The sequence below is a fragment of the Petromyzon marinus genome, chromosome 69, assembly GCF_048934315.1.
Source record: "Petromyzon marinus isolate PM22_M1 ecotype Great Lakes invasive population chromosome 69, UKy_Petmar_22M1.pri1.0, whole genome shotgun sequence".
Taxonomy (NCBI): domain Eukaryota; kingdom Metazoa; phylum Chordata; class Hyperoartia; order Petromyzontiformes; family Petromyzontidae; genus Petromyzon; species Petromyzon marinus.
In genome coordinates this window covers 4,852,572-4,878,579 of record NC_133735.1, presented here as the reverse complement: position 1 = coordinate 4,878,579, position 26,008 = coordinate 4,852,572, and the positions used below count along the sequence as shown (strand labels likewise).

The 26,008-nt window shown below is 53.5% G+C and overlaps 1 protein-coding gene across 1 annotated transcript in view; it reads right to left on the bottom strand.

Annotated features, from left to right (window-relative positions):
* Positions 1-25,811, bottom strand: part of LOC116957030 (protein fantom) — an 84,737-nt gene extending 58,926 nt beyond the window's left edge. Inside the window, exons 1-8 of the mRNA XM_076055109.1 lie at positions 22,070-25,811; positions 20,281-20,916; positions 15,768-15,900; positions 12,711-12,864; positions 11,746-11,920; positions 10,851-10,956; positions 7,143-7,286; positions 732-837 (exon numbers count right to left, since the gene is read on the bottom strand). Coding sequence (XP_075911224.1) covers positions 732-837; positions 7,143-7,286; positions 10,851-10,956; positions 11,746-11,920; positions 12,711-12,864; positions 15,768-15,900; positions 20,281-20,368 — 906 coding nt within the window. The 5' untranslated portion in view covers positions 20,369-20,916; positions 22,070-25,811. The remainder of the gene's footprint in view (positions 1-731; positions 838-7,142; positions 7,287-10,850; positions 10,957-11,745; positions 11,921-12,710; positions 12,865-15,767; positions 15,901-20,280; positions 20,917-22,069) is intronic.
* Positions 25,812-26,008: the final 197 nt, after the last annotated feature.

The following is a 26,008-nucleotide window of genomic DNA, read 5'->3' as shown; positions in this document are numbered from 1 at the left end:
GACTCTCTGTGAGTCTCTATGGGTCTCTGACTCTCTGTGAGTGTCTATGGGTCTCTGACTCTCTGTGAGTGTCTATGGGTCTCTGACTCTCTGTGAGTGTCTATGGCTCTCTGACTCTCTGTGAGTGTCTATGGGTCTCTGACTCTCTGTGAGTGTCTATGGGTCTCTGACTCTCTGTGAGTGTCTATGGGTCTCTGACTCTCTGTGAGTGTCTATGGGTCTCTGACTCTCTGTGAGTGTCTATGGGTCTCTGACTCTCTGTGAGTGTCTATGGGTCTCTGACTCTCCGTGAGTGTCTATGGGTCTCTGACTCTCTGTGAGTGTCTATGGGTCTCTGACTCTCTGTGAGTGTCTATGGGTCTCTGACTCTCCGTGAGTGTCTATGGGTCTCTGACTCTCTGTGAGTCTCTATGGGTCTCTGACTCTCTGTGAGTGTCTATGGGTCTCTGACTATCTGTGAGTGTCTATGGGTCTCTGACTCTCTGTGAGTGTCTATGGGTCTCTGACTCTCTGTGAGTGTCTATGGGTCTCTGACTCTCTGTGAGTGTCTATGAGTCTCTGACTCTCTGTGAGTGTCTATGGGTCTCTGACTCTCTGTGAGTGTCTATGGGTCTCTGACTCTCTGTGAGTGTCTATGGGTCTCTGACTCTTCGTGAGTGTCTATGGTGCCGGTAGTGTAGTGCCGGTAGTGCGGCGCCGGTGCCGGTAGTGCGGTGCTGGTGGTGCCATGCCTCCTGTAGCTCTCCGAACTTCCCCTCGATGGCGGCGAGCGCCACTCCCTTGTCTGCAAGCTCCTTCTGCAGGCGGATGAGACCTACGCTCTCTCGTATAGAGCTCCTACACACACAGATACACACACACACACAGAGATACACACACACACAGATACACACGCAGACACACACACACACACGGATATATATACACACAGAGATACACACACAGATACACACACACACACGGATATATATATATACACACACACAGAGAGATACACACACACAGAGAGATACACACACACAGATATATATACACACAGAGATACACACACACAGAGATACACACACACAGAGATATATATACACACAGATATACACACACACACACACACGGATATATACACACACACAGAGAGATACACACACACACAGAGATACACACACACAGATATATATACACACAGAGATACACACACACACACACAGAGATACACACACACAGAGATACACACACAGATATATATACACACATACACACAACAACAACCGCCATTCGCCACTAAGTGGCGGTGACGTCACCACGACGCTTGTGCCAGGCCATGTGCACCTTGAGGCCACGTGAAGTGTCGAACGCCGGCTGGCAGGAGGTCACGGGGCAGACCCAGGTGCCACGGGTCGACTGACTGAGATGACTGGCTGATGCACCACCTGTGCCCCCTACTGTGCCAACCTGCTGTGCTTTAGCCACCCGGCGCTCCGCTCGTTGTTGTGAGTGTCGCTCCTCCGCCCTCCGTTGCTGTTGGAGGGCGACTGCCTCCAACTGCCCAGTAGCGTCCTTCACGAGCCTCCTCCACAGAGGCCGATCTTGACACCGCTGGTACCAGTCATCGGCAAGTCCACTCAGCTCCACGTCCTCCTGTACCACATCACTCCATCTCTTCTCTAGCCCGTGCCGCGCCCGCTTAGCCCCCTCGATCCGGCCGAACGAAAGCTGTTTAGGCATGCGGTGGCTGGGCATGCGGGCTACATGACTCAGCCATCGCAGCCTTGGCTGCCGAAGGAGCTCACTGATGGGACCGTGCCCAGATCTTTCAAGGATACGTGAGCTCCTCACACAATCCAGCCTGGTTAAACCCAGGATGGATCGTAGGCAGGCCAGCCTAAATGTTTCTAACCGGCGAAGATGTTCCACCAGGGGGGTCCACGTTTCGCAAGCGTAGAGAAGGGAGGGAATGACCGTGGCCGAGAAGACCTGAAGCTTAGTGCGGAGCGACAGAACAGGTAGCTTCCACACAGCATTACGCAACCAATGAAAAGATATTGCCGCTCGACTGATTCGGAGTGAGACCTCTGCTGTTAAACTGGAGCCGGTCATAAGCACACTGCCCAGGTATGGGAAACTCTCCACTCTCTCCACAACTGCCCCATCACCGATTGGGAGTTGTGGGGGTGGAGTGTCCGATGGTACAAAATACCCAGGCAGGTGCTTAGTTATGGTGGGGCTGATGGTAAGGCCCCATCTCTTAGTAGCACACTCCAGTCTCAACAGCAGCGTCTCCAACTCCTCCTCTGAATGAGCAGCTATTACCAAATCATCGGCATACATAACGTGGTTGGGCAATAGGGAGCCATCCCTTGACTGCACCTGAGCATCGATCAGCCTCCCATTATATCTGTACCATATGGAGATTCCTCCGGTACAGCTATGAGATGATCTCCCAAGCGAAATGCTGAGGGAGAGTGGCGTTTGTGCACAGACTGCCCAATATGACATCATAACAACAGTCTGGACCACTGGACAGGTTCCGCAGGATTGGAAGGATGCCCTGGTGGTCCCCCTCTTTAAGAAGGGGGACCGCACAGACTGTAACAACACACACACAGACACACACACAGACACACACACAGACACACACACAGAGACAGACACACACAGACACACACACACAGATACACACACAGACACACACACACAGACACACACACAGACACACACACACAGACACAGACACACTCAGACACACACAGACACACACAGACACACACAGACACACACACACAGACACACAGACACACACACACACACAGACACAGACACACACAGACACAGACACACACAGACACAGACACACACAGACACACACAGACACACACACACAGACACACACACACAGACACATACACACACAGACACACACACACACAGACAGACACACAGACACAGACACACACACAAAGACACACACACACATACACAGACACACACAGACACACACACAGACACACACACAGACACACACACACACAGACACACACACAGACACACACACACAGACACACAGACACACACACACACACAGACACACACACAGACATACACACACACACACAGTCACACACACACACACACAGACACACACAGACATACACACACACACAGTCACACACACACACACACAGACACACACACACACAGACACACACACAGACACACAGACACACACACATACACACAGACACACACACAGACACACACACAGCCACACACACAGACACACAGACACACACACAGACACACACAGACACACACACACAGACACACACACAGACACACACACACAGACACACACACCACACACAGACACACACACAGACACACAAAGTCACACACACACACACAGACACACACACACAGACACACACACACAGACACACACACAGACACACACACACAGACACACACACACACACAGACACACACACAGACACACACAGACACACACAGTCACACACAGACACACACACACACTGACACACACACACAGTCACACACACACAGACACACACACACACAGACACACACACACAGACACACACACAGACACACACACACACAGACACACAGACACACACACACTGACACACACAGACACACACACACACACACTGACACACACACACACAGACACACACACTGACACACACACACTGACACACACACACACTGACACACACACAGACACACACACAGACACACACACACACACAGACACACACAGACACACACACACAGACACACACACAGTCACACACACACAGACACAAACACACAGACACAAACACACAGTCACACACACACACAGACACAAACACACAGACACAAACACACAGACACACACACACACAGACACACACACACAGACACACACACACACACAGACACACACACAGACACACACACACAGACACACACACAGACACACACACACACAGACACACACACAGACACACACACACACAGACACACACACACAGACACACACACACAGACACACACACAGACACACACACACAGACACACACACAGACACACACACACACAGACACACACACACACAGACACACACACACTGACACACAGACACACACACACTGACACACAGACACACACACACTGACACACACACACAGACACACACAGACACACAGACACACAGACACACACACACAGACACATACACACAGACACACACACAGACACACACAGACACACACACACAGACACACACACAGACACACACACAGACACACACACACAGACACACACACACACACAGACACACACACAGACACACACACAGTCACACACACACAGACACACACACACACTGACACACACACACAGACACACACAAACTGACACACACACACACACAGACACACACACACAGACACACACATACACACAGACAAACACAGACACACAGACACACACACAGACACACAGACACACAACAACAACAACAACCGCCATTCGCCACTAAGTGGCGGTGACGTCACCACGACGCTTGTGCCAGGCTATGTGCACCCTGAGGCCACGTGAAGTGTCGAACGCCCGCTGGCAGGAGGTCACGGGGCAGACCCAGGTGCCACGGGTCGACTGACTGAGATGACTGGCTGATGCACCACCTGTGCCCCCTACTGTGCCAACCTGCTGTGCTTTAGCCACCCGGCGCTCCGCTCGCTGTTGTGAGCGTCGCTCCTCCGCCCTCCGTTGTTGTTGGAGGGCGACTGCCTCCAACTGCCCAGTAGCATCCTTCACGAGCCTCCTCCACAGAGGCCGATCTTGACACCGCTGGTACCAGTCATCGGCAAGTCCACTCAGCTCCACGTCCTCCTGTACCACATCACTCCATCTCTTCTCTAGCCCGTGCCGCGCCCGCTTAGCCCCCTCAATCCGGCCAAACAAAAGCTGTTTCGGCATGCGGTGGCTGGGCATGCGGGCTACATGACCCAGCCATCGCAGCCTTGCCTGCCGGAGGAGCTCACCGATGGGACCCTGCCCAGATCTTTCAAGGATTTGTGAGCTCCTCACACAATCCAGTCTGGTTAAACCCAGGATGGATCGTAGGCAGGCCAGCCTAAATGTTTCTAACCGGCGAAGATGTTCCATTAGGGGGGTCCACGTTTCGCAAGCGTAGAGAAGGGAGGGAATGACCGTGGCCGAGAAGACCTGAAGCTTAGTGCGGAGCGACAGACCAGGTAGCTTCCACACAGCGTTACGCAACCGATGAAAAGATATTGCCGCTCGACTGATTCGGAGTGAGACCTCTGCTGTTAAACTGGAGCCAGTCATAAGCACACTGCCCAGGTATGGGAAACTCTCCACTCTCTCCACAACTGCCCCATCACCGATTGGGAGTTGTGGGGGTGGAGTGTCCGATGGTACAAAATACCCAGGCAGGTGCTTAGTTTTGGTGGGGCTGATGGTAAGGCCCCACCTCTTAGTGGCACGCTCCAGTCTCAGCAGCAGCGTCTCCAACTCCTCCTCTGACTGAGCAGCTATTACCAAGTCATCAGCATACACACACACAGACACACACACACACACAGACACACTGACACACACACAGACACACACAGACACACACACACACAGACACACACACACACAGACACACACACAGACACACACAGACACACACACACACACAGACACACACACACACACACTGACACACACACACAGACACACACACACACACAGACACACACACACACACAGACACACACACACAGACACACACACACACACAGACACACACACACACAGACACACACACACACAGACACACACACACACAGACACACTGACACACACACAGACACACACAGACACACACACACACAGACACACACACACACACAGACACACACACAGACACACACAGACACACACACACACAGACACACACACACACACACTGACACACACACACAGACACACACACACACACAGACACACACACACACACAGACACACACACACAGACACACACACACAGACACACACACACAGACACACACACACACAGACACACACACACACAGACACACACACACACACAGACACACACACACACACAGACACACACACACACACAGACACACACACACACAGTCACACACACACACAGACACACACACACACACAGACACACACACAGACACACACACACTGACACACACACAGACACACACACACACAGACACACACACACAGACACACACACACACACACTGACACACACACACACAGACACACACAGACACACACACACAGACACACACACACACACACAGACACACACACAGACACACACAGACACACACACACACAGACACACACACACACACTGACACACACACACAGACACACACACACACACAGACACACACAGACACACACACACACAGACACACACACACACACAGACACACACAGACACACACACACACACAGACACACACACACAGACACACACACACAGACACACACACACACACAGACACACACACACAGACACACACACACAGACACAGACAGACACACACACAGACACACATACACACAGACACACTGACACACACACAGACACACACACACTGACACACACACAGACACACACACACACAGACACACACACACACACAGACACACACACACACAGACACACACACAGACACACAGACACACACACACACACACAGACACACACACAGACACACAGACACACACACACACAGACACACACACAGACACACACACACAGACACACACACACACACAGACACACACACACACACACAGACACACACACACACACAGACACACACACACACAGACACACACACACACACAGACACACACACACAGACACAGACACACACACACAGACACACACACACAGACACACACACACACACACACAGACACACACACACACAGACACACACACACACACAGTCACACACACACACAGACACACACACAGACACACACACAGACACACACACAGACACACACACACACAGACACACACAGTCACACACACACACACACAGACACACACCCACACACACCGTTGTCCCGACGACTGCTGCTCCCGGAGGCGCAGCGTCGCCTCCCCGACCTCGGCCTCGCGTGCCCTCAGCTGGGCCTGGAGCCCGCCGTGGGCCTGGAGAGCCTCCCGCAGCTCCGCCTGCTGAGTCTCCACGATGTTCTCCCTGCGTCACCACGGCAACACCAAGGCGTTACCACGGCAACACCAAGGCGTCACCACGGCAACTCCAAGGCGTCGCCACGGCAACACCAAGGCGTCGCCACGGCAACACCAAGGCGTCGCCACGGCAACACCAAGGCGTCACCACGGCAACACCAAGGCGTCGCCGTGGTATAACGTGGTACAGAAACTAGTAGTAGTAGGCACGACTACTACTGGTACTACTAGCGTGTGAGTGAGAGACAGAGTGAGAGACAGAGTGAGAGACAGAGTGAGTGAGTGAGAGACAGAGTGAGTGAGAGAGTGAGCGAGAGACAGAGTGAGCGTGTGAGTGAGAGACAGAGTGAGAGACAGAGTGAGAGACAGAGTGAGTGAGTGAGAGACAGAGTGAGTGAGAGAGTGAGCGAGAGACAGAGTGAGCGTGTGAGTGAGAGACAGAATGAGAGACAGAGTGAGAGACAGAGTGAGCGAGAGACAGAGTGAGCGTGTGAGTGAGCGTGTGAGTGAGCGAGTGAAAGACAGAGTGAGTGAGCGAGTGAGTGAGAGACAGAGTAAGCAAGTGAGTGAGAGACAGAGTGAGTGAGTGAGAGAGTGAGAGACAGAGTGAGTGAGAGACAGAGTGAACGTGTGAGTGAGAGACAGAGTGAGTGAGAGACAGAGTGAGCGAGTGAGTGAGAGAGTGAGCGAGAGACAGAGTGAGCGAGTGAGTGAGCGAGTGAGTGAGCGTGAGAGTGAGAGACAGAGTGAGCGAGAGAGTGAGAGACAGAGTGAGTGAGTGAGCGTGTAAGCGAGCGAGTGAGTGAGAGACAGAGTGAGTGAGAGACAGAGTGAGTGAGTGAGTGAGAGACAGAGTGAGTGAGTGAGAGACAGAGTGAGTGAGTGAGTGAGAGACAGAGTGAGTGAGTGAGAGATAGAGTGAGTGAGTGAGCGAGTGAGTGAGAGACAGAGTGAGAGACAGAGTGAGTGAGAGACAGAGTGAGCAAGTGAGTGAGCGTGTGAGCGAGAGAGTGAGTGAGAGACAGAGGGAGTGAGGGAGTGAGAGACAGAGTGAGTGAGAGACAGAGTGAGCAAGTGAGTGAGCGTGTGAGCGAGAGAGTGAGTGAGAGACAGAGGGAGTGAGTGAGTGAGAGACAGAGTGAGTGAGTGAGCGAGAGAGTGAGTGAGAGACAGAATGAGTGACAGAGTGAGTGAGAGACAGAGTGAGTGAGAGACAGAGTGAGTGAGAGACAGAGTGAGTGAGAGACAGAGTGAGTGAGAGACAGAGTGAGCGAGTGAGTGAGCGTGTGAGCGAGAGACAGAGTGAGTGAGTGAGAGAGAGAGAGTGAGCGAGTGAGTGAGCGTGTGAGCGAGAGAGTGAGCAAGTGAGTGAGTGAGTGAGAGACAGAGTGAGTGAGTGAGTGAGCGAGTGAGTGAGAGACAGAGTGAGCGAGTGAGTGAGAGACAGAGTGAGCGAGTGAGTGAGTGAGTGAGCGAGTGAGTGAGAGACAGAGTGAGCGAGTGAGCGAGAGAGTGAGTGAGAGACAGAGTGAGAGACAGAGTGAGAGACAGAGTGAGTGAGCGTGTGAGAGAGAGACAGAGTGAGTGAGTGAGTGAGCAAGAGACAGAGTGAGCAAGTGAGTGAGAGACAGAGTGAGTGAGCGAGAGAGTGAGTGAGAGACAGAGTGAGCAAGTGAGTGAGAGACAGAGCGAGTGAGTGAGCGAGAGACAGAGCGAGTGAGTGAGTGAGTGACAGACAGAGTGAGTGAGTGAGTGACAGAGTGAGAGACAGAGTGAGTGAGTGAGAGACAGAGTGAGTGAGAGAGTGAGCGAGAGACAGAGTGAGCGTGTGAGTGAGAGACAGAGTGAGAGACAGAGTGAGAGACAGAGTGAGCGAGAGACAGAGTGAGCGTGTGAGTGAGCGTGTGAGTGAGCGAGTGAAAGACAGAGTGAGTGAGCGAGTGAGTGAGAGACAGAGTAAGCAAGTGAGTGAGAGACAGAGTGAGTGAGTGAGAGAGTGAGAGACAGAGTGAGTGAGAGACAGAGTGAACGTGTGAGTGAGAGACAGAGTGAGTGAGAGACAGAGTGAGCGAGTGAGTGAGAGAGTGAGCGAGAGACAGAGTGAGCGAGTGAGTGAGCGAGTGAGTGAGCGTGAGAGTGAGAGACAGAGTGAGCGAGAGAGTGAGAGACAGAGTGAGTGAGTGAGTGAGCGTGTGAGCGAGCGAGTGAGTGAGAGACAGAGTGAGTGAGAGACAGAGTGAGTGAGTGAGTGAGTGAGAGACAGAGTGAGTGAGTGAGAGACAGAGTGAGTGAGTGAGTGAGAGACAGAGTGAGTGAGTGAGTGAGAGATAGAGTGAGTGAGTGAGCGAGTGAGTGAGAGACAGAGTGAGAGACAGAGTGAGTGAGAGACAGAGTGAGCAAGTGAGTGAGCGTGTGAGCGAGAGAGTGAGTGAGAGACAGAGGGAGTGAGTGAGTGAGAGACAGAGTGAGTGAGAGACAGAGTGAGCAAGTGAGTGAGCGTGTGAGCGAGAGAGTGAGTGAGAGACAGAGGGAGTGAGTGAGTGAGAGACAGAGTGAGTGAGTGAGCGAGAGAGTGAGTGAGAGACAGAATGAGTGACAGAGTGAGTGAGAGACAGAGTGAGTGAGAGACAGAGTGAGTGAGAGACAGAGTGAGTGAGAGACAGAGTGAGTGAGAGACAGAGTGAGCGAGTGAGTGAGCGTGTGAGCGAGAGACAGAGTGAGTGAGTGAGAGAGAGAGAGTGAGCGAGTGAGTGAGCGTGTGAGCGAGAGAGTGAGCAAGTGAGTGAGTGAGTGAGAGACAGAGTGAGTGAGTGAGTGAGCGAGTGAGTGAGAGACAGAGTGAGCGAGTGAGTGAGAGACAGAGTGAGCGAGTGAGTGAGTGAGTGAGCGAGTGAGTGAGAGACAGAGTGAGCGAGTGAGCGAGAGAGTGAGTGAGAGACAGAGTGAGAGACAGAGTGAGAGACAGAGTGAGTGAGCGTGTGAGAGAGAGACAGAGTGAGTGAGTGAGTGAGCAAGAGACAGAGTGAGCAAGTGAGTGAGAGACAGAGTGAGTGAGCGAGAGAGTGAGTGAGAGACAGAGTGAGCAAGTGAGTGAGAGACAGAGCGAGTGAGTGAGCGAGAGACAGAGCGAGTGAGTGAGTGACAGACAGAGTGAGTGAGTGAGAGACAGAGTGAGAGAGTGAGTGAGAGACAGAGTGAGTGGGTGAGTGAGAGACAGAGTGAGCAAGTGAGTGAGCGAGCATGGGAGCGAGTGAGCGAGCGAGCGAGAGATCGAGCGACTGAGCGAGCGAGTCCGCGTGTGTTGAGAACAAGTGAGTGAGCGTGTGAGTGAGTGAATGAGTGAGCGAGTGAGCGAGCAAGCGAGTGAGTGAGCGAGCGTGCGTGCGAGTAAGGGAGCGAGTGAACATTTAAGCGAGTGTGTGAGCGAGTGTGTGAGCGCGTGAGAACATGAGCGAGTAAGTGAGCGAGTGAACATTTGAGCGAGTGTGTGAGCGCGTGAGAATATGAGCGAGCGTGCGAGCGTGCGAGCGAGCGTGCGAGCGAGTCCGCGTGAGTTGACAGCGAGACTCACAGATTGCGTATCTCCGCCCGGGCCTCCTCCAGAAGGCTGTGCCCGTAGCGTGGCAGCCCCGTCTGCGTAGCCCGCACCGCCACGTCCGGCTCCTGCAGGCGCATCCCTGCGGATAGGCGAGCATGTGTACAGGCAGCAGCACCAGCAGTAGCAGTAGCAGCAGCACAATCAGTAGCACCAGCAGTAGCAGAAGTACCAGCAGGTAGCACAATCTGTAGAACCAGCAGCAGCACCAGTAGCAGCAGCAGCACCAGGAGCATCACAAGCAGCAGCAGCATCAGCACTAGCAGTGGCAGCAGCGTGTAGGCCCTGGTGGGGGCCCAATTATTGCCTGGCATGGACCCGGTTATGGGCCTAGTGCAGGCCCTGGTAAGGACCCAGTTATGGGCTTAGAACAGGTCCTGGTAAGGGGACCCAGTTATGGGCCTAATGCAGGCCTTGGTAAGGGCCCGGTTATGGGCCTAATGCAGGTCCTGGTTAGAACCCGGTTATGGGCCTAGTGCAGGCCTTGGCAAGGGCCCGGTTATGGGCCTAGTGCAGGCCCTGGTAAGGACAGGGTTATGGGCCTAGTGCAGGTCCTGGTAAGGACCCGGTTATGGGCCTAGTGCAGGCCCCAGTTATGGGCCTAGTGCAGGTCCTGGTAAGAACCCGGTTATGGGCCTAGTGTAGGTCCTGGTTAGAACCCGGTTATGGGCCTAGTGCAGGCCTTGGCAAGGGCCCGGTTATGGGCCTAGTGCAGGCCCTAGTAAGAACCCGGTTATGGGCCTAGTGCAGGTTTTGGTGAGGGCCCCCCAAGGGCCTAGTGCAGGCCCTGGCGAGGGCCCCCCTTGGGCCTGTGCCGGGCGCACGGGAGAGCGAGCGAGCAAGAGCGAGCGAGCGAGAGAGAGGAGCGAACCTCCGCGTAGCTTTTCGTCGAGGGGCAAGCGGCCCTCGGTGCGGCGCAGGCCCGAGTCGACGCGCGGCGCCACGCGGCCGAAGGGCGACGCCCGGCGGCCCTGCGCCAGCAGCTGCTGCCGGGCGGCGGACAGCCGCTGCCTGAGGCCCTCGTTGTGGCGCTCGAGCTCACGCACCTTGACGGTCGGGGCGGGGGGGCGGCGGAGACACGGGGCGGGTCGCTGTGGGTCTCTGTGGGTCTCTGTGGGTCTCTGCTGTGTGATGAGTCTATGGGTCTCTGCTGTGTTGATGAGTCTATGGGTCTCTGCTGTGTGATGAGTCTATGGGTCTCTGCTGTGTGATGAGTCTATGGGTCTCTGCTGTGTGATGAGTCTATGGGTCTCTGCTGTGTGATGAGTCTATGGCTCTCTGCTGTGTGATGAGTCTATGGGTCTCTGCTGTGTGATGAGTCTATGGCTCTCTGCTGTGTGATGAGTCTATGGGTCTCTGCTGTGTGATGAGTCTATGGGTCTCTGCTGTGTGATGAGTCTATGGCTCTCTGCTGTGTGATGAGTCTATGGGTCTCTGCTGTGTGATGAGTCTATGGCTCTCTGCTGTGTGATGAGTCTATGGGTCTCTGCTGTGTGATGAGTCTATGGCTCTCTGCTGTGTGATGAGTCTATGGGTCTCTGCTGTGTGATGAGTCTATGGGTCTCTGCTGTGTGATGAGTCTATGGGTCTCTGCTGTGTGATGAGTCTATGGCTCTCTGCTGTGTGATGAGTCTATGGGTCTCTGCTGTGTGATGAGTCTATGGGTCTCTGCTGTGTGATGAGTCTATGGGTCTCTGCTGTGTGATGAGTCTATGGGTCTCTGTGTGTGATGAGTCTATGGCTCTCTGCTGTGTGATGAGTCTATGGGTCTCTGCTGTGTGATGAGTCTATGGGTCTCCGCTGTGTGATGAGTCTGTGGGTCTCTGAGTGTCCCACCTTGGCCTGAGAGTCCTCCAGCATCTCCTCCATCTCGATGTCGCGGCCCGAGCGTGGCCGGACACCGGCGCCACCGCCGGCGACGTTGGCGAGGTCGGCGGTTCCCTCGTGGTTTTTTCGGTCACTCAGCAGACGCATCAGCTTGGTCGCCATCCTGCGGGCGGGCGCCATCATCACCGTCACCACCGTCATCATCGTCATCATCGTCACCACCGTCACCATCGTCAACACCGTCACCATCATCAACACCGTCACCATCGCACCATCGTCACCATCGTCATCGCCATCATCACCGTCACCACCGTCATCACCGTCACCACTGTCACCACCGTCACCACCGTCACCACCGTCATCACCGTCACCACTGCCGCCACCGCCGCCATCGTCACCACCGTCACCATCGTCGCCACCGCCGCCATAGTCACCACCATCATCATCGTCACCATAGTCACCACCGTCATCATCGTCACCACCGTCACCACCGTCACCACCGTCACCACTGTCACCATAGTCACCACCGTCACCACCGTAACCACCTTCACCACCGTCACCATAGTCACCACCGTCACCACCGTCACCACCTTCACCACCGTCACCACCGTCACCATAGTCACCACCGTCACCACCGTCACCAGTGTGTGTACTTGTGTGTGTGTACGTGTGTGTGTGTACGTCCGTGTGTGTGTACTTGCGTGTGTGTGTACGTGCGTGTGTGTGTACGTGCGTTTGTGTGTGTACGTGTGTGTGTACGTGTGTGTGTGTGTGTACGTGTGTGTACGTGTGTGTGTGTACGTGTGTGTGTATGTGTGTGTGTGTGTGTTTCAGGAAAGGGCGGTCCTGCACAGATGCCATATTTTCTGTCCGTCTGCTACAGCAGAGGTGTAGGGAATTCCAACAAGACCTACATCTCTGCTTTATTGACCTGGTCAAGGCCTATGATACCATCAGTAGGCCTAGGCTCTGGGTCGTTCTTCGTGCTTTTGGAGTACCTGACCCTCTGCTCACGATCATTAAGGACCTTCATGATGGTGAGCGGGCCCGGGTAAAACTACGTGGCCGGGAGTCAGAGCCATTCCCTGTACACCTTGGGGTGCGACAGGGATGTCCTCTGGCTCCCACATTATTTAACATCTATTTTGACCACGTAGTTCGTGAAGCCTTCAATAGCTGTACCGGGGGAATCTCCATATGGTACAGATATAATGGGAGGCTAATCGATGCCCGGGTGCGGTCAAGGGATGGCTCCCTATTGCTCAACCACGTTATGTATGCTGATGATTTGGTAATAGCTGCTCAGTCAGAGGAGGAGTTGGAGACGCTGCTGCTGAGACTGGAGCGTGCCACTAAGAGGTGGGGCGTTACCATCAGCCCCACCAAAACTAAGCACCTGCCTGGGTATTTTGTACCATCGGACACTCCACCCCCACAACTCCCAATCGGTGATGGGGCAGTTGTGGAGAGAGTGGAGAGTTTCCCATACCTGGGCAGTGTGCTTATGACTGGCTCCAGTTTAACAGCAGAGGTCTCACTCCGAATCAGTCGAGCGGCAATATCTTTTCATTGGTTGCGTAACGCTGTGTGGAAGCTACCTGGTCTGTCGCTCCGCACTAAGCTTCAGGTCTTCTCGGCCACGGTCATTCCCTCCCTTCTCTACGCTTGCGAAACGTGGACCCCCCTAGTGGAACATCTTCGCCGGTTAGAAACATTTAGGCTGGCCTGCCTACGATCCATCCTGGGTTTAACCAGACTGGATTGTGTGAGGAGCTCACAAATCCTTGAAAGATCTGGGCAGGGTCCCATCGGTGAGCTCCTCCGGCAGGCAAGGCTGCGATGGCTGGGTCATGTAGCCCGCATGCCCAGCCACCGCATGCCGAAACAGCTTTTGTTTGGCCGGATTGAGGGGGCTAAGCGGGCGCGGCACGGGCTAGAGAAGAGATGGAGTGATGTGGTACAGGAGGACGTGGAGCTGAGTGGACTTGCCGATGACTGGTACCAGCGGTGTCAAGATCGGCCTCTGTGGAGGAGGCTCGTGAAGGATGCTACTGGGCAGTTGGAGGCAGTCGCCCTCCAACAACAACGGAGGGCGGAGGAGCGACGCTCAGAACAACGAGCGGAGCGCCGGGTGGCTAAAGCACAGCAGGTTGGCACAGTAGGGGGCACAGGTTGTGCATCAGCCAGTCATCTCAGTCAGTCGACCCGTGGCACCTGGGTCTGCCCAGTGACCTCCTGCCAGCGGGCGTTCGACACTTCACGTGGCCTCACGGTGCACATAGCCTGGCACAAGCGTCGTGGTGACGTCACCGCCACTTAGTGGCGAATGGCGGTTGTTGTTGTTGTTGTGTGTGTGTACGTGTGTGTGTGTGTGTGTGTACGTGTGTGTGTATGTGTGTGTATGTGTGTGTACGTGTGTGTGTGTACGTGTGTGTGTGTGTACGTGTGTGTACGTGTGTGTGTACGTGTGTGTGAGTGTGTGTGTGTACGTGTGTGTGTGTGTGTACGTGTGTGTGTGTACGTGTGTGTGTGTACGTGTGTGTGTACGTGTGTGTGTGTGTGTGTACGTGTACGTGTGTGTACGTGTGTGTACGTGTGTGTGTACGTGTGTGTGTGTGCGTCACCTCTTGATCTTGTCCTCCTGGCTCCGTGCGTGTGTGTGTGTGTGTACGTGTGTGTGTGTACGTGTGTGTGTGTGTGTGTACCCGTGTGTGTGTGTGTACGTGCGTGTGTGTACGTGTGTGTGTGTACCCGTGTGTATGTGTGTGTACGTGTGTGTGCGTGTGTGTACGTGTGTGTGTACGTGTGTGTGTACGTGTGTGTGTGTGTGTACGTGTGTGTGTGTACGTGTGTGTACGTGTGTGTGTGTACGTGTGTATGTGTGTGTACGTGTGTGTGTGTGTACGTGTGTGTGTGTGTGTACGTGTGTGTGTGTGTGTACGTGTGTGTGTATGTGTACGTGTGTGTGTGTGTACGTGTGTGTGTGTGTGTACGTGTGTGTGTGTGTGTGTGTACGTGTGTGTGTACGTGTGTGTGTGTGTACCCGTGTGTGTGTGTGTGCGTCACCGCTTGATCTTGTCCTCCTGGCTCCGTGCGTGCTGCTTCAGGAGGCGGTGCTCCTCGTGCTGACGCAGGAAGCGGTCCTCCAGCTCGGCCCGGCTCACACGTGACACCGCCTGGCGCTCACGCACGTCCCAGCCTGCACCACCACCACCACCGTCGTCATCATCAACACCGCTACCATCATCATCATCACGTGACACCGCCTGGCGCTCACGCACGTCCCAGCCTGCACCACCACCGTCACCACCATCGTCATAAACACCACCACCGTCATCATCATCACCACCATCGTCATCATCAACACCACCATCGTCATCATCAACACCGCTACCATCATCATCATCACCACCATCACGTGACACGGCCTGGCGCTCACGCACGTCCCAGCCTGCACCACCACCATCACCACCACCATCATCACCACCACCATCGTCATCATCATCACCGTCATCATCATCATAAACACCACCGTCACCACCGTCACCACCGTCATCACCACCGTCATCACCACCGCCACCGTCATCATCAACACCATCACGTGACACCGCCTGGCGCTCACGCACGTCCCAGCCTGCACCACCACCATCACCACCATCGTCATAAACACCACCATCGTCATCATCAACACCACCATCGTCATCATCAACACCACCATCGTCATCATCAACACCGCTACCATCATCATCATCACCACCATCACGTGACACCGCCTGGCGCTCACGCACGTCCCAGCCTGCACCACCACCATCACCACCACCATCATCACCACCACCATCGTCATCATCAACACCGCTACCATCATCATCATCACCACCATTGTCATCATCAACACCGCTACCATCATCATCATCACCACCATCACGTGACACCGCCTGGCGCTCACGCACGTCCAAGCCTGCACCACCACCGTCGTCATCATCACCACCACCACCACCATCGTCATCACCACCACCACCATCGTCATCATCAACACCACCACCGTCGTCATCATCATCATCATCACCATCACCACCACCACCACCATCGTCATCACCACCACCACCATCGTCATCATCAACACCACCACCGTCGTCATCATCATCATCACCATCACCACCACCACCACCACCATCGTCATCACCACCACCACCATCGTCATCATCAACACCGCTACCATCATCAACACCATCACGTGACACCGCCTGGCGCTCACGCACGTCCCAGCCTGCACCACCACCGTCGTCATCATCATCGTCATCACCGCCGTCATCACCACTGCCATCATCATCAACACTGTCATCACCACTGTCACCATCGTCACCACCATCATCACCACCATCATCACCACCACCGTTATCATCACCACTGTCACCATCGTCATCACTACTACCACCACCATCACCGCCACCGTCATCATCAACACCATCACGTGACACCGCCTGGCGCTCACGCACGTCCCAACCTGCACCACCACCGTCGTCATCATCAACACCACCGTCATCATCATCATAAACACCACCGTCATCACCACCGTCATCACCACCGCCACCGTCATCATCAACACCATCACGTGACACCGCCTGGCGCTCACGCACGTCCCAGCCTGCACCACCACCGTCGTCATCATCACCGTCATCATCATCGTCATAAACACCACCGTCATCACCACCGCCACCGTCATCATCATCACCACCGCCATCATCACCATCAACACCGCCACCTCCATCCCCACCATCACCACCGCCATCATCACCATCACCACCGTCTGAAGGAGTGAGTGAGTCTGAGTGAGTGAGTGTCAGTGAGTGAGTCTGAGTGAGTCAGTGGGTGAGTGAGTGGGTGGGTGAGTTGAGTGAGTGGGTGAGTGAGTGGGTGGCTGTGTGAGTGAGTGGGTGGGTGAGTGGGTGAATGAGTGAGTGAGTGGGTGAGTGAGTGGGTGAGTGAGTGAGTCAGTGAGTGGGTGAGTGAATGAGTGAGTGGGTGGGTGAGTGGGTGAGTGAATGAATGAGTGTGAGTGAGCGAGTGAGTGAGTCTGAGTGACTGTGAGTGAGTGTCAGTGACTGTGAGTGAGTGAGTAAATGAGTGAGTGTGAGTGAATGAGTGAGTGTGAGTGAGTCTGAGTGTCAGTGAGTGAGTGTAAGTGAGTGAGTCTGAGTGAGTGAGTCTGAGTGAGTGAGTGAGTGTGAGTGAGTGTGAGTGAATCTGAGTGAGTGAATCTGAGTGAGTGAGTGTGAGTGAGTGTGAGTGAACGAGTGAGTGTGAGTGAATGAGTGAGTGTGAGTGAGTGAGTGAATGAGTGAGTCTGAGTGAATGAGTGAGTGTGAGTGAATGTGAGTGAATGAGTGAGTGTGAGTGAGTGAGTCTGAGTGAATCTGAGTGAGTGAGTGAGTCTGAATGAGTGAGTGTGAGTGAATGAGTGAGTATGAGTGAGTCTGAGTGAATGAGTGAGTGTGAGTGAGTGAATGAATGAGTGTGAGTGAGTGTGAGTGAATGAATGAGTGTGAGTGAATGAGTGAGTGTGAGTGAATGTGAGTGAATGAGTGAGTGTGAGTGAGTGCATCTGAGTGAATCTGAGTGAGTGAGTGAGTCTGAATGAGTGAGTGTGAGTGAATGAGTGAGTATGAGTGAGTCTGAGTGAATGAGTGTGAGTGAGTGAATGAATGAGTGTGAGTGAATGAATGAGTGTGAGTGAATGAGTGAGTATGAATGAGTGAGTGTGAGTGAATTAATGAGTGTGAGTGAGTATGAATGAGTGAGTGTGAGTGAGTGAGTCTGAGTGAATGAGTGAGTGTGAGTGAATGAATGAGTGTGAGTGAATGAGTGTGAGTGAATGAGTGAATGACTGAATGAGTGAGTGTGAGTGAATGAGTGAGTATGAATGAGTGAGTGTGAGTGAATGAGTGTGAGTGAGTGAATGAATGAGTGTGAGTGAATGAATGAGTGTGAGTGAATGAATGAGTATGAGTGAGTCTGAGTGAATCTGAGTGAGTCTGAATGAGTGAATGTGAGTGAACGAGTGAGTGTGAGTGAGTGTGAGTGAATGAGTGTGAGTGAATGAGTGAGTGTGAGTGAATAAATGAATGTGAGTGAGTGAATGAGTGTGAGTGAATGAATGAGTGTGAGTGAGATCACCACCACCGCCCTCACCTGGCTGAGCGGTGGTGATGGGGGCGCCGTCGCTGGCGCTGAGGCCGAGTGAGTCTGAGTGAGTGTGAGTGAATGAGTGTGAGTGAATGAGTGTGAGTGAATGAATGAGTGAGTGTGAGTGAGTGTGAGTGAATGAATGAATGAGTGTGAGTGAATGAGTGAGTGTGAGTGAGTGAGTATGAATGAGTGAGTGTGAGTGAATGAGTCTGAGTGAGTGAATGAATGAGTGTGAGTGAGTGAGTATGAATGAGTGAGTGTGAGTGAATGAGTCTGTGTGAGTGAATGAATGAGTGTGAGTGAATGAATGAGTGTGAGTGAGATCACCACCACCGCCCTCACCTGGCTGAGCGGTGGTGATGGGGGCGCCGTCGCTGGCGCTGAGGCCGAGTGAGTCTGAGTGAGTGTGAGTGAGTGAGTGTGAGTGAATGAGTGAGTGTGAGTGAATGAGTGAGTATGAATGAGTGAGTGTGAGTGAATGAGTCTGAGTGAGTGAATAAATGAGTGTGAGTGAATGAATGAGTGTGAGTGAATGAGTGAGTATGAATGAGTGAGTGTGAGTGAATGAGTGAGTATGAATGAGTGAGTGTGAGTGAATGAGTCTGAGTGAGTGAATGAATGAGTCTGAGTGAGTGAATGAATGAGTGTGAGTGAATGAATGAGTGTGAGTGAATGAATGAGTGTGAGTGAATGAGTGGGTCTGAGTGAATCTGAGTGAGTCTGAATGAGTGAATGTGAGTGAACGAGTGAGTGTGAGTGAGTGAGTGAATGAGTGTGAGTGAATGAATGAGTGTGAGTGAGATCACCACCACCGCCCTCACCTGGCTGAGTGGTGGTGATGGGGGCGCCGTCGCTGGCGCTGAGGCCGAGTGAGTCTGAGTGAGTGTGAGTGAGTGAGTATGAGTGAGTGAGTCTGTGTGAGTGAATGAATGAGTGTGAGTGAGTGAATGAGTGTGAGTGAATGAATGAGTGTGAGTGAGATCACCACCACCGCCCTCACCTGGCTGAGCGGTGGTGATGGGGGCGCCGTCGCTGGCGCTGAGGCCGAGTGAGTCTGAGTGAGTGTGAGTGAGTGAGTGTGAGTGAATGAGTGAGTGTGAGTGAATGAGTGAGTATGAATGAGTGAGTGTGAGTGAATGAGTCTGAGTGAGTGAATAAATGAGTGTGAGTGAATGAATGAGTGTGAGTGAATGAGTGAGTATGAATGAGTGAGTGTGAGTGAATGAGTGAGTATGAATGAGTGAGTGTGAGTGAATGAGTCTGAGTGAGTGAATGAATGAGTGTGAGTGAGTGAGTATGAATGAGTGAGTGTGAGTGAATGAGTCTGAGTGAGTGAATGAATGAGTGTGAGTGAATGAATGAGTGTGAGTGAGATCACCACCACCGCCCTCACCTGGCTGAGCGGTGGTGATGGGGGCGCCGTCGCTGGCACTGAGGCCGATGTCCCTGACGGGGAGGTCGTAGGCCGTCTCGTCCGCCATGCTGGAGCTGCTGCTGGCGCTACAGCTGGCACTGCTACAGCTGCTGGCACTGCTGTAGCTGTTGGCGCTGGCGCTGCTGTAGCTGTAGCTCCTGTAGCTACAGCTGCCGCTGCCGCTGCAGCTGCTGCTGGCGTTGCTGTAGTTGCTGGTGCTGTAGCTGCTGCTGCTGGCGCTGCTGCAGCAGCTGGCACTGCTGCTGCCGCTGTAGCTGCTGGCGCTGCTGGAGCTGCAGCTGTAGCTCCTGTAGCTGTAGCTGCTGCAGCTGCTGGCGCTGCTGTAGCAGCTCCTGTAGCTGCTGGTGCTGCTGCAGCTGCTGCAGCTGCTGGAGCTGCTGCAGCTGCTGTAGCTGCTGCAGCTGCTGCAGCTGCTGGCGCTGCTGTAGCTGCTGCTGTAGCTGCTGGTGCTGCTGCAGCTGCTGCAGCTGCTGGAGCCGCTAACGCCGCTGCTGCTGCTGGCGTTGCTGTAGCTGCTGGTGCTGTAGCTGCTGTAGCTGCTGGTGCTGTAGCTGCTGCAGCTGCTGGCGCTGCTGGTGATGTCCGGAGCGGGGCCTGGACACCACCACGTGTACGGAGATCGCCGTCACCACCACGGTCGCAAACGTCACCGTCACCATCACCGTCACCATCAGTCACCACCACCACCGTCATCATCGTCACAGTCATCATCAACACTTTCACCACCACCATCACCACCACCACCAATATCCGCCATTCACCACAAAGTGACGGTGATATCGCCACCGCGCCTGTGCCAGGCTAGGTGCACTTTGAGGCCGTCACGTTAATCATCGGGATGCTCGCTGGTGGCAGGTCACGGGGCAGACCCAGCAGGTGCCGTGGGTTGACTGCTGTGCCAGGCTAGGTGCAGGAGGTCACGGGACAGACCCTGCAGGTGCCGTGGGTTGACTGCTGTGCCAGGCTAGGTGCAGGAGGAGGAGGTCACGGGACAGGCCCAACAGGTGCCATGGGTTGACTGCTGTGCCAGGCTAGGTGCAGGAGGAGGAGGTCACGTGGACAGACCCAGCAGGTGCCATGGGTTGACTGCTGTGCCAGGCTAGGTGCAGGTCATGGAACAGACCCAGCAGGTGCCATGGGTTGACTGCTGTGCCAGGCTAGGTGCAGGAGGAGGAGGTCAGGGGACAGACCCTGCAGGTGCCGTGGGTTGACTGCTGTGCCAGGCTAGGTGCAGGAGGAGGAGGTCACGGGACAGACCCAGCAGGTGCCGTGGGTTGACTGCTGTGCCAGGCTAGGTGCAGGATGAGCTGTAAATCTCCTTTTGCCACGCGGTAAGAACGTCACGACGAACAACCATCACACAAAGCACAGTTATGAGTGCAAAGTGCAAGAAATGTAAACAAATGATCCCTGTAAGAGGCGCGCAACAGATAAGACTACTCAACCATCCGACTGTCGTTATCAGCAGGCCAAAACCTTACTCAGATTATTATTATTAACTTATACTCCATCATTGTTGTGTTGTGTGTGTCTGTGTGGTTACGGTTAACGTCGCCCCGCTATTGAAGCAAGTTTAGTTAGTTTCTTTTTTAATTTAAATGTCTTATTATTCCGTTTCGAAAGACCACGTTGCTAAGGGCCCCGAACCCCGCGAAAATGAAGCCTGCGGCCTTGCCTAGATTAACGCGCCGCCTCGCACGACACTCGCGCCCGCCGGGCCGCCCACGCCCACCGACCCCCAACCCACCTCGTTGTACGCAGCGATCCTCGAACGCCCACGATCAACCTCCCACGACGAGGATGAGGAGGAGGATGAGGGAGAGATGGAGGAGGAGGTGGTTGAGAATGCGAATCCCGAAGGACGACCGCTGAGCCGAGAAACATCAAAAAAATACAAAAATACAACTCAGGCGACAGGCCCGTTGCTAAGGGGGGAGCAGGGAAGCCGTTGCTAAGGGAGGGAGGGGGTGGGGGTAGCGGGGGGCGGGGTGAGGGGGGTCTCTGCTGTGTGATGAGTCTATGGGTCTCTGCTGTGTGATAAGTCTATGCGTCTCTGCTCTGTGATGAGTCTATGGGTCTCTGTGATGAGTCTATGGGTCTCTGCTGTGTGATGAGTCTATGGGTCTCTGTGATGAGTCTATGGGTCTCTGCCGTGTGATGAGTCTATGGGTCTCTGCCGTGTGATGAGTCTATGGGTCTCTGCTGTGTGATGAGTCTATGGGTCTCTGCTGTGTGATGAGTCTATGGGTCTCTGCTGTGTGTTGAGTCTATGGATCTCTGATGTGTGATGAGTCCATGGGTCTCTGCTGTGTGATGAGTCTATGGGTCTCTGCTGTGTGTTGAGTCTATGGATCTCTGTTGTGTGATGAGTCTATGGGTCTCTATGATGAGTCTATGGGTCTCTGCTGTATGATGAGTCTATGGGTCTCTGCTGTGTGATGAGTCTATGGGTCTCTGCTGTGTGATGAGTCTATGGGTCTCTGCTGTGTGATGAGTCTATGGCTCTCTGCTGTGTGATGAGTCTATGGGTCTCTGCTGTGTGATGAGTCTATGGGTCTCTGCTGTGTGATGAGTCTATGGGTCTCTGCTGTGTGATGAGTCTATGGGTCTCTGCTGTGTGATGAGTCTATGGGTCTCTGCTGTGTGATGAGTCTATGGCTCTCTGCTGTGTGATGAGTCTATGGGTCTCTGCTGTGTGATGAGTCTATGGCTCTCTGCTGTGTTATGAGTCTATGGGTCTCTGCTGTGTGATGAGTCTATGGGTCTCTGCTGTGTGATGAGTCTATGGGTCTCTGCTGTGTGATGAGTCTATGGGTCTCTGCTGTGTGATGAGTCTATGGGTCTCTGCTGTGTGATGAGTCTATGGGTCTCTGCTATGTGATGAGTCCATGGGTCTCTGCTGTGTGATGAGTCTATGGGTCTCTGCTGTGTGATGAGTCTATGGCTCTCTGCTGTGTGATGAGTCTATGGGTCTGTTGTGTGATGAGTCTATGGGTCTCTGCTGTGTGATGAGTCTATGGGTCTCTGCTGTATGATGAGTCTATGGCTCTCTGCTGTGTGATGAGTCTATGGGTCTCTGCTGTGTGATGAGTCTATGGGTCTCTGTTGTGTGATGAGTCTATGGGTCTCTGCTGTGTGATGAGTCTATGGGTCTCTGTGTGTGATGAGTCTATGGGTCTCTGCTGTGTGATGAGTTTGTGGGTCTCTGCTGTGTGATGAGTCTATGGGTCTCTGCTGTGTGATGAGTCTATGCGTCTCTGCTTTGTGATGAGTCTATGGGTCTCTGCTGTGTGATGAGTCTATGGGTCTCTGCTGTGTGATGAGTCTATGGGTCTCTGCTGTGTGATGAGTCTATGGGTCTCTGCGGTGTGATGAGTCTATGGGTCTCTGCTGTGTGATGAGTTTGTGGGTCTCTGCTGTGTGATGAGTCTATGGGTCTCTGCTGTGTGATGAGTCTATGCGTCTCTGCTTTGTGATGAGTCTATGGGTCTCTGCTGTGTGATGAGTCTATGGGTCTCTGCTGTGTGATGAGTCTATGGGTCTCTGCTGTGTGATGAGTCTATGGGTCTCTGCTGTGTGATGAGTCTATGGGTCTCTGCTGTGTGATGAGTCTATGGGTCTCTGCTGTGTGATGAGTCTATGGGTCTCTGCTGTGTGATGAGTCTATGCGTCTCTACTGTGTGATGAGTCTATGGGTCTCTGCTGTGTGATGAGTCTATGGGTCTCTGCTGTGTGATGAGTCTATGGGTCTCTGCTGTGTGATGAGTCTGTGGGTCTCTGCTGTGTGATGAGTTTGTGGGTCTCTGCTGTGTGATGAGTCTATGGATCTCTGCTGTGTGATGAGTCTATGGGTCTCTGCTGTGTGATGAGTCTATGGGTCTCTGCTGTGTGATGAGTCTATGGGTCTCTATGATGAGTCTATGGGTCTCTGCTGTATGATGAGTCTATGGGTCTCTGCTGTGTGATGAGTCTATGGCTCTCTGCTGTGTGATGAGTCTATGGGTTTCTGCTGTGTGATGAGTCTATGGGTCTCTGCTGTGTGATGAGTCTATGGCTCTCTGCTGTGTGATGAGTCTATGGGTCTCTGCTGTGTGATGAGTCTACGGCTCTCTGCTGTGTTATGAGTCTATGGGTCTCTGCTGTGTGATGAGTCTATGGGTCTCTGCTCTGTGATGAGTCTATGGGTCTCTGCTGTGTGATGAGTCTATGGGTCTCTGCTGTGTGATGAGTCTATGGGTCTCTGCTGTGTGATGAGTCTATGGGTCTCTGCTGTGTGATGAGTCTATGGGTCTCTGCTGTGTGATGAGTCTATGGGTCTCTGCTGTGTGAGGAGTCTGTGGCTCTCTGCTGTGTGATGAGTCTATTGGTCCCTGCTGTGTGATGAGTCTATGGGTCTCTGCTGTGTGATGAGTCTATGGGGCTCTGCTGTGTGATGAGTCTATGGGGCTCTGCTGTGTGATGAGTTTGTGGGTCTCTGCTGTGTGATGAGTCTATGGGTCTCTGCTGTGTGATGAGTCTATGCGTCTCTGCTTTGTGATGAGTCTATGGGTCTCTGCTGTGTGATGAGTCTATGGGTCTCTGCTGTGTGATGAGTCTATGGGTCTCTGCTGTGTGATGAGTCTATGGGTCTCTGCTGTGTGATGAGTCTATGGGTCTCTGCTGTGTGATGAGTCTATGGGTCTCTGCGGTGTGATGAGTCTATGGGTCTCTGCTGTGTGATGAGTCTATGGGTCTCTGCTGTGTGATGAGTCTATGGGTCTCTGCTGTGTGATGAGTCTATGGGTCTCTGCTGTGTGATGAGTCTATGGGTCTCTGCTGTGTGATGAGTCTATGGGTCTCTGCTGTGTGATGAGTCTATGGGTCTCTACTGTGTGATGAGTCTATGGGTCTCTGCTGTGTGATGAGTCTATGGGTCTCTGCTGTGTGATGAGTCTATGGGTCTCTGCCGTGTGATGAGTCTATGGGTCTCTGCTGTGTGATGAGTCTATGGGTCTCTGCTGTGTGATGAGTCTATGGGTCTCTGCTGTGATGAGTCTATGGGTCTCTGCTGTGTGATGAGTCTATGGGTCTCTGCTGTGTGATGAGTCTATGGGACTCTGCTGTGTGATGAGTCTATGGGTCTCTGCTGTGTGATGAGTCTATGGGTCTCTGCTGTGTGATGAGTCTATGGGTCTCTGCTGTGTGATGAGTCTATGGGTCTCTGCTGTGTGATGAGTCTATGGGACTCTGCTGTGTGATGAGTCTATGGGTCTCTGCTGTGTGATGAGTCTATGGGTCTCTGCTGTGTGATGAGTGTATGGGTCTCTGCTGTGTGGTGAGTCTATGGGTCTCTGCTGTGTGATGAGTCTATGGGTCTCTGCTGTGTGGTGAGTCTATGGGTCTCTGCTGTGTGGTGAGTCTATGGGTCTCTGCTGTGTGGTGAGTCTATGGGCCTCCTCCACTGGACATCTGTAAAAAAAAGAGCTTCATATCGAAATAAATAAATAATTCTTGGGGGGGATGGAGGGTGGGAGGGATGGAGGGGGGCGGGGTTCCGGGGTTAAAGGGCGGGGGTCGAGGGGCATGGGGGGGGTGATGGGGGGGGATGACGTTTGGGCTTCCGGGGGGATTGGGGGGTGAGGGGCGGGGTTTTGGGTGAGTAGGTTAATGAGGGGGGCGGGGTTCCGGGGAATTGCGGGGTTAAGGG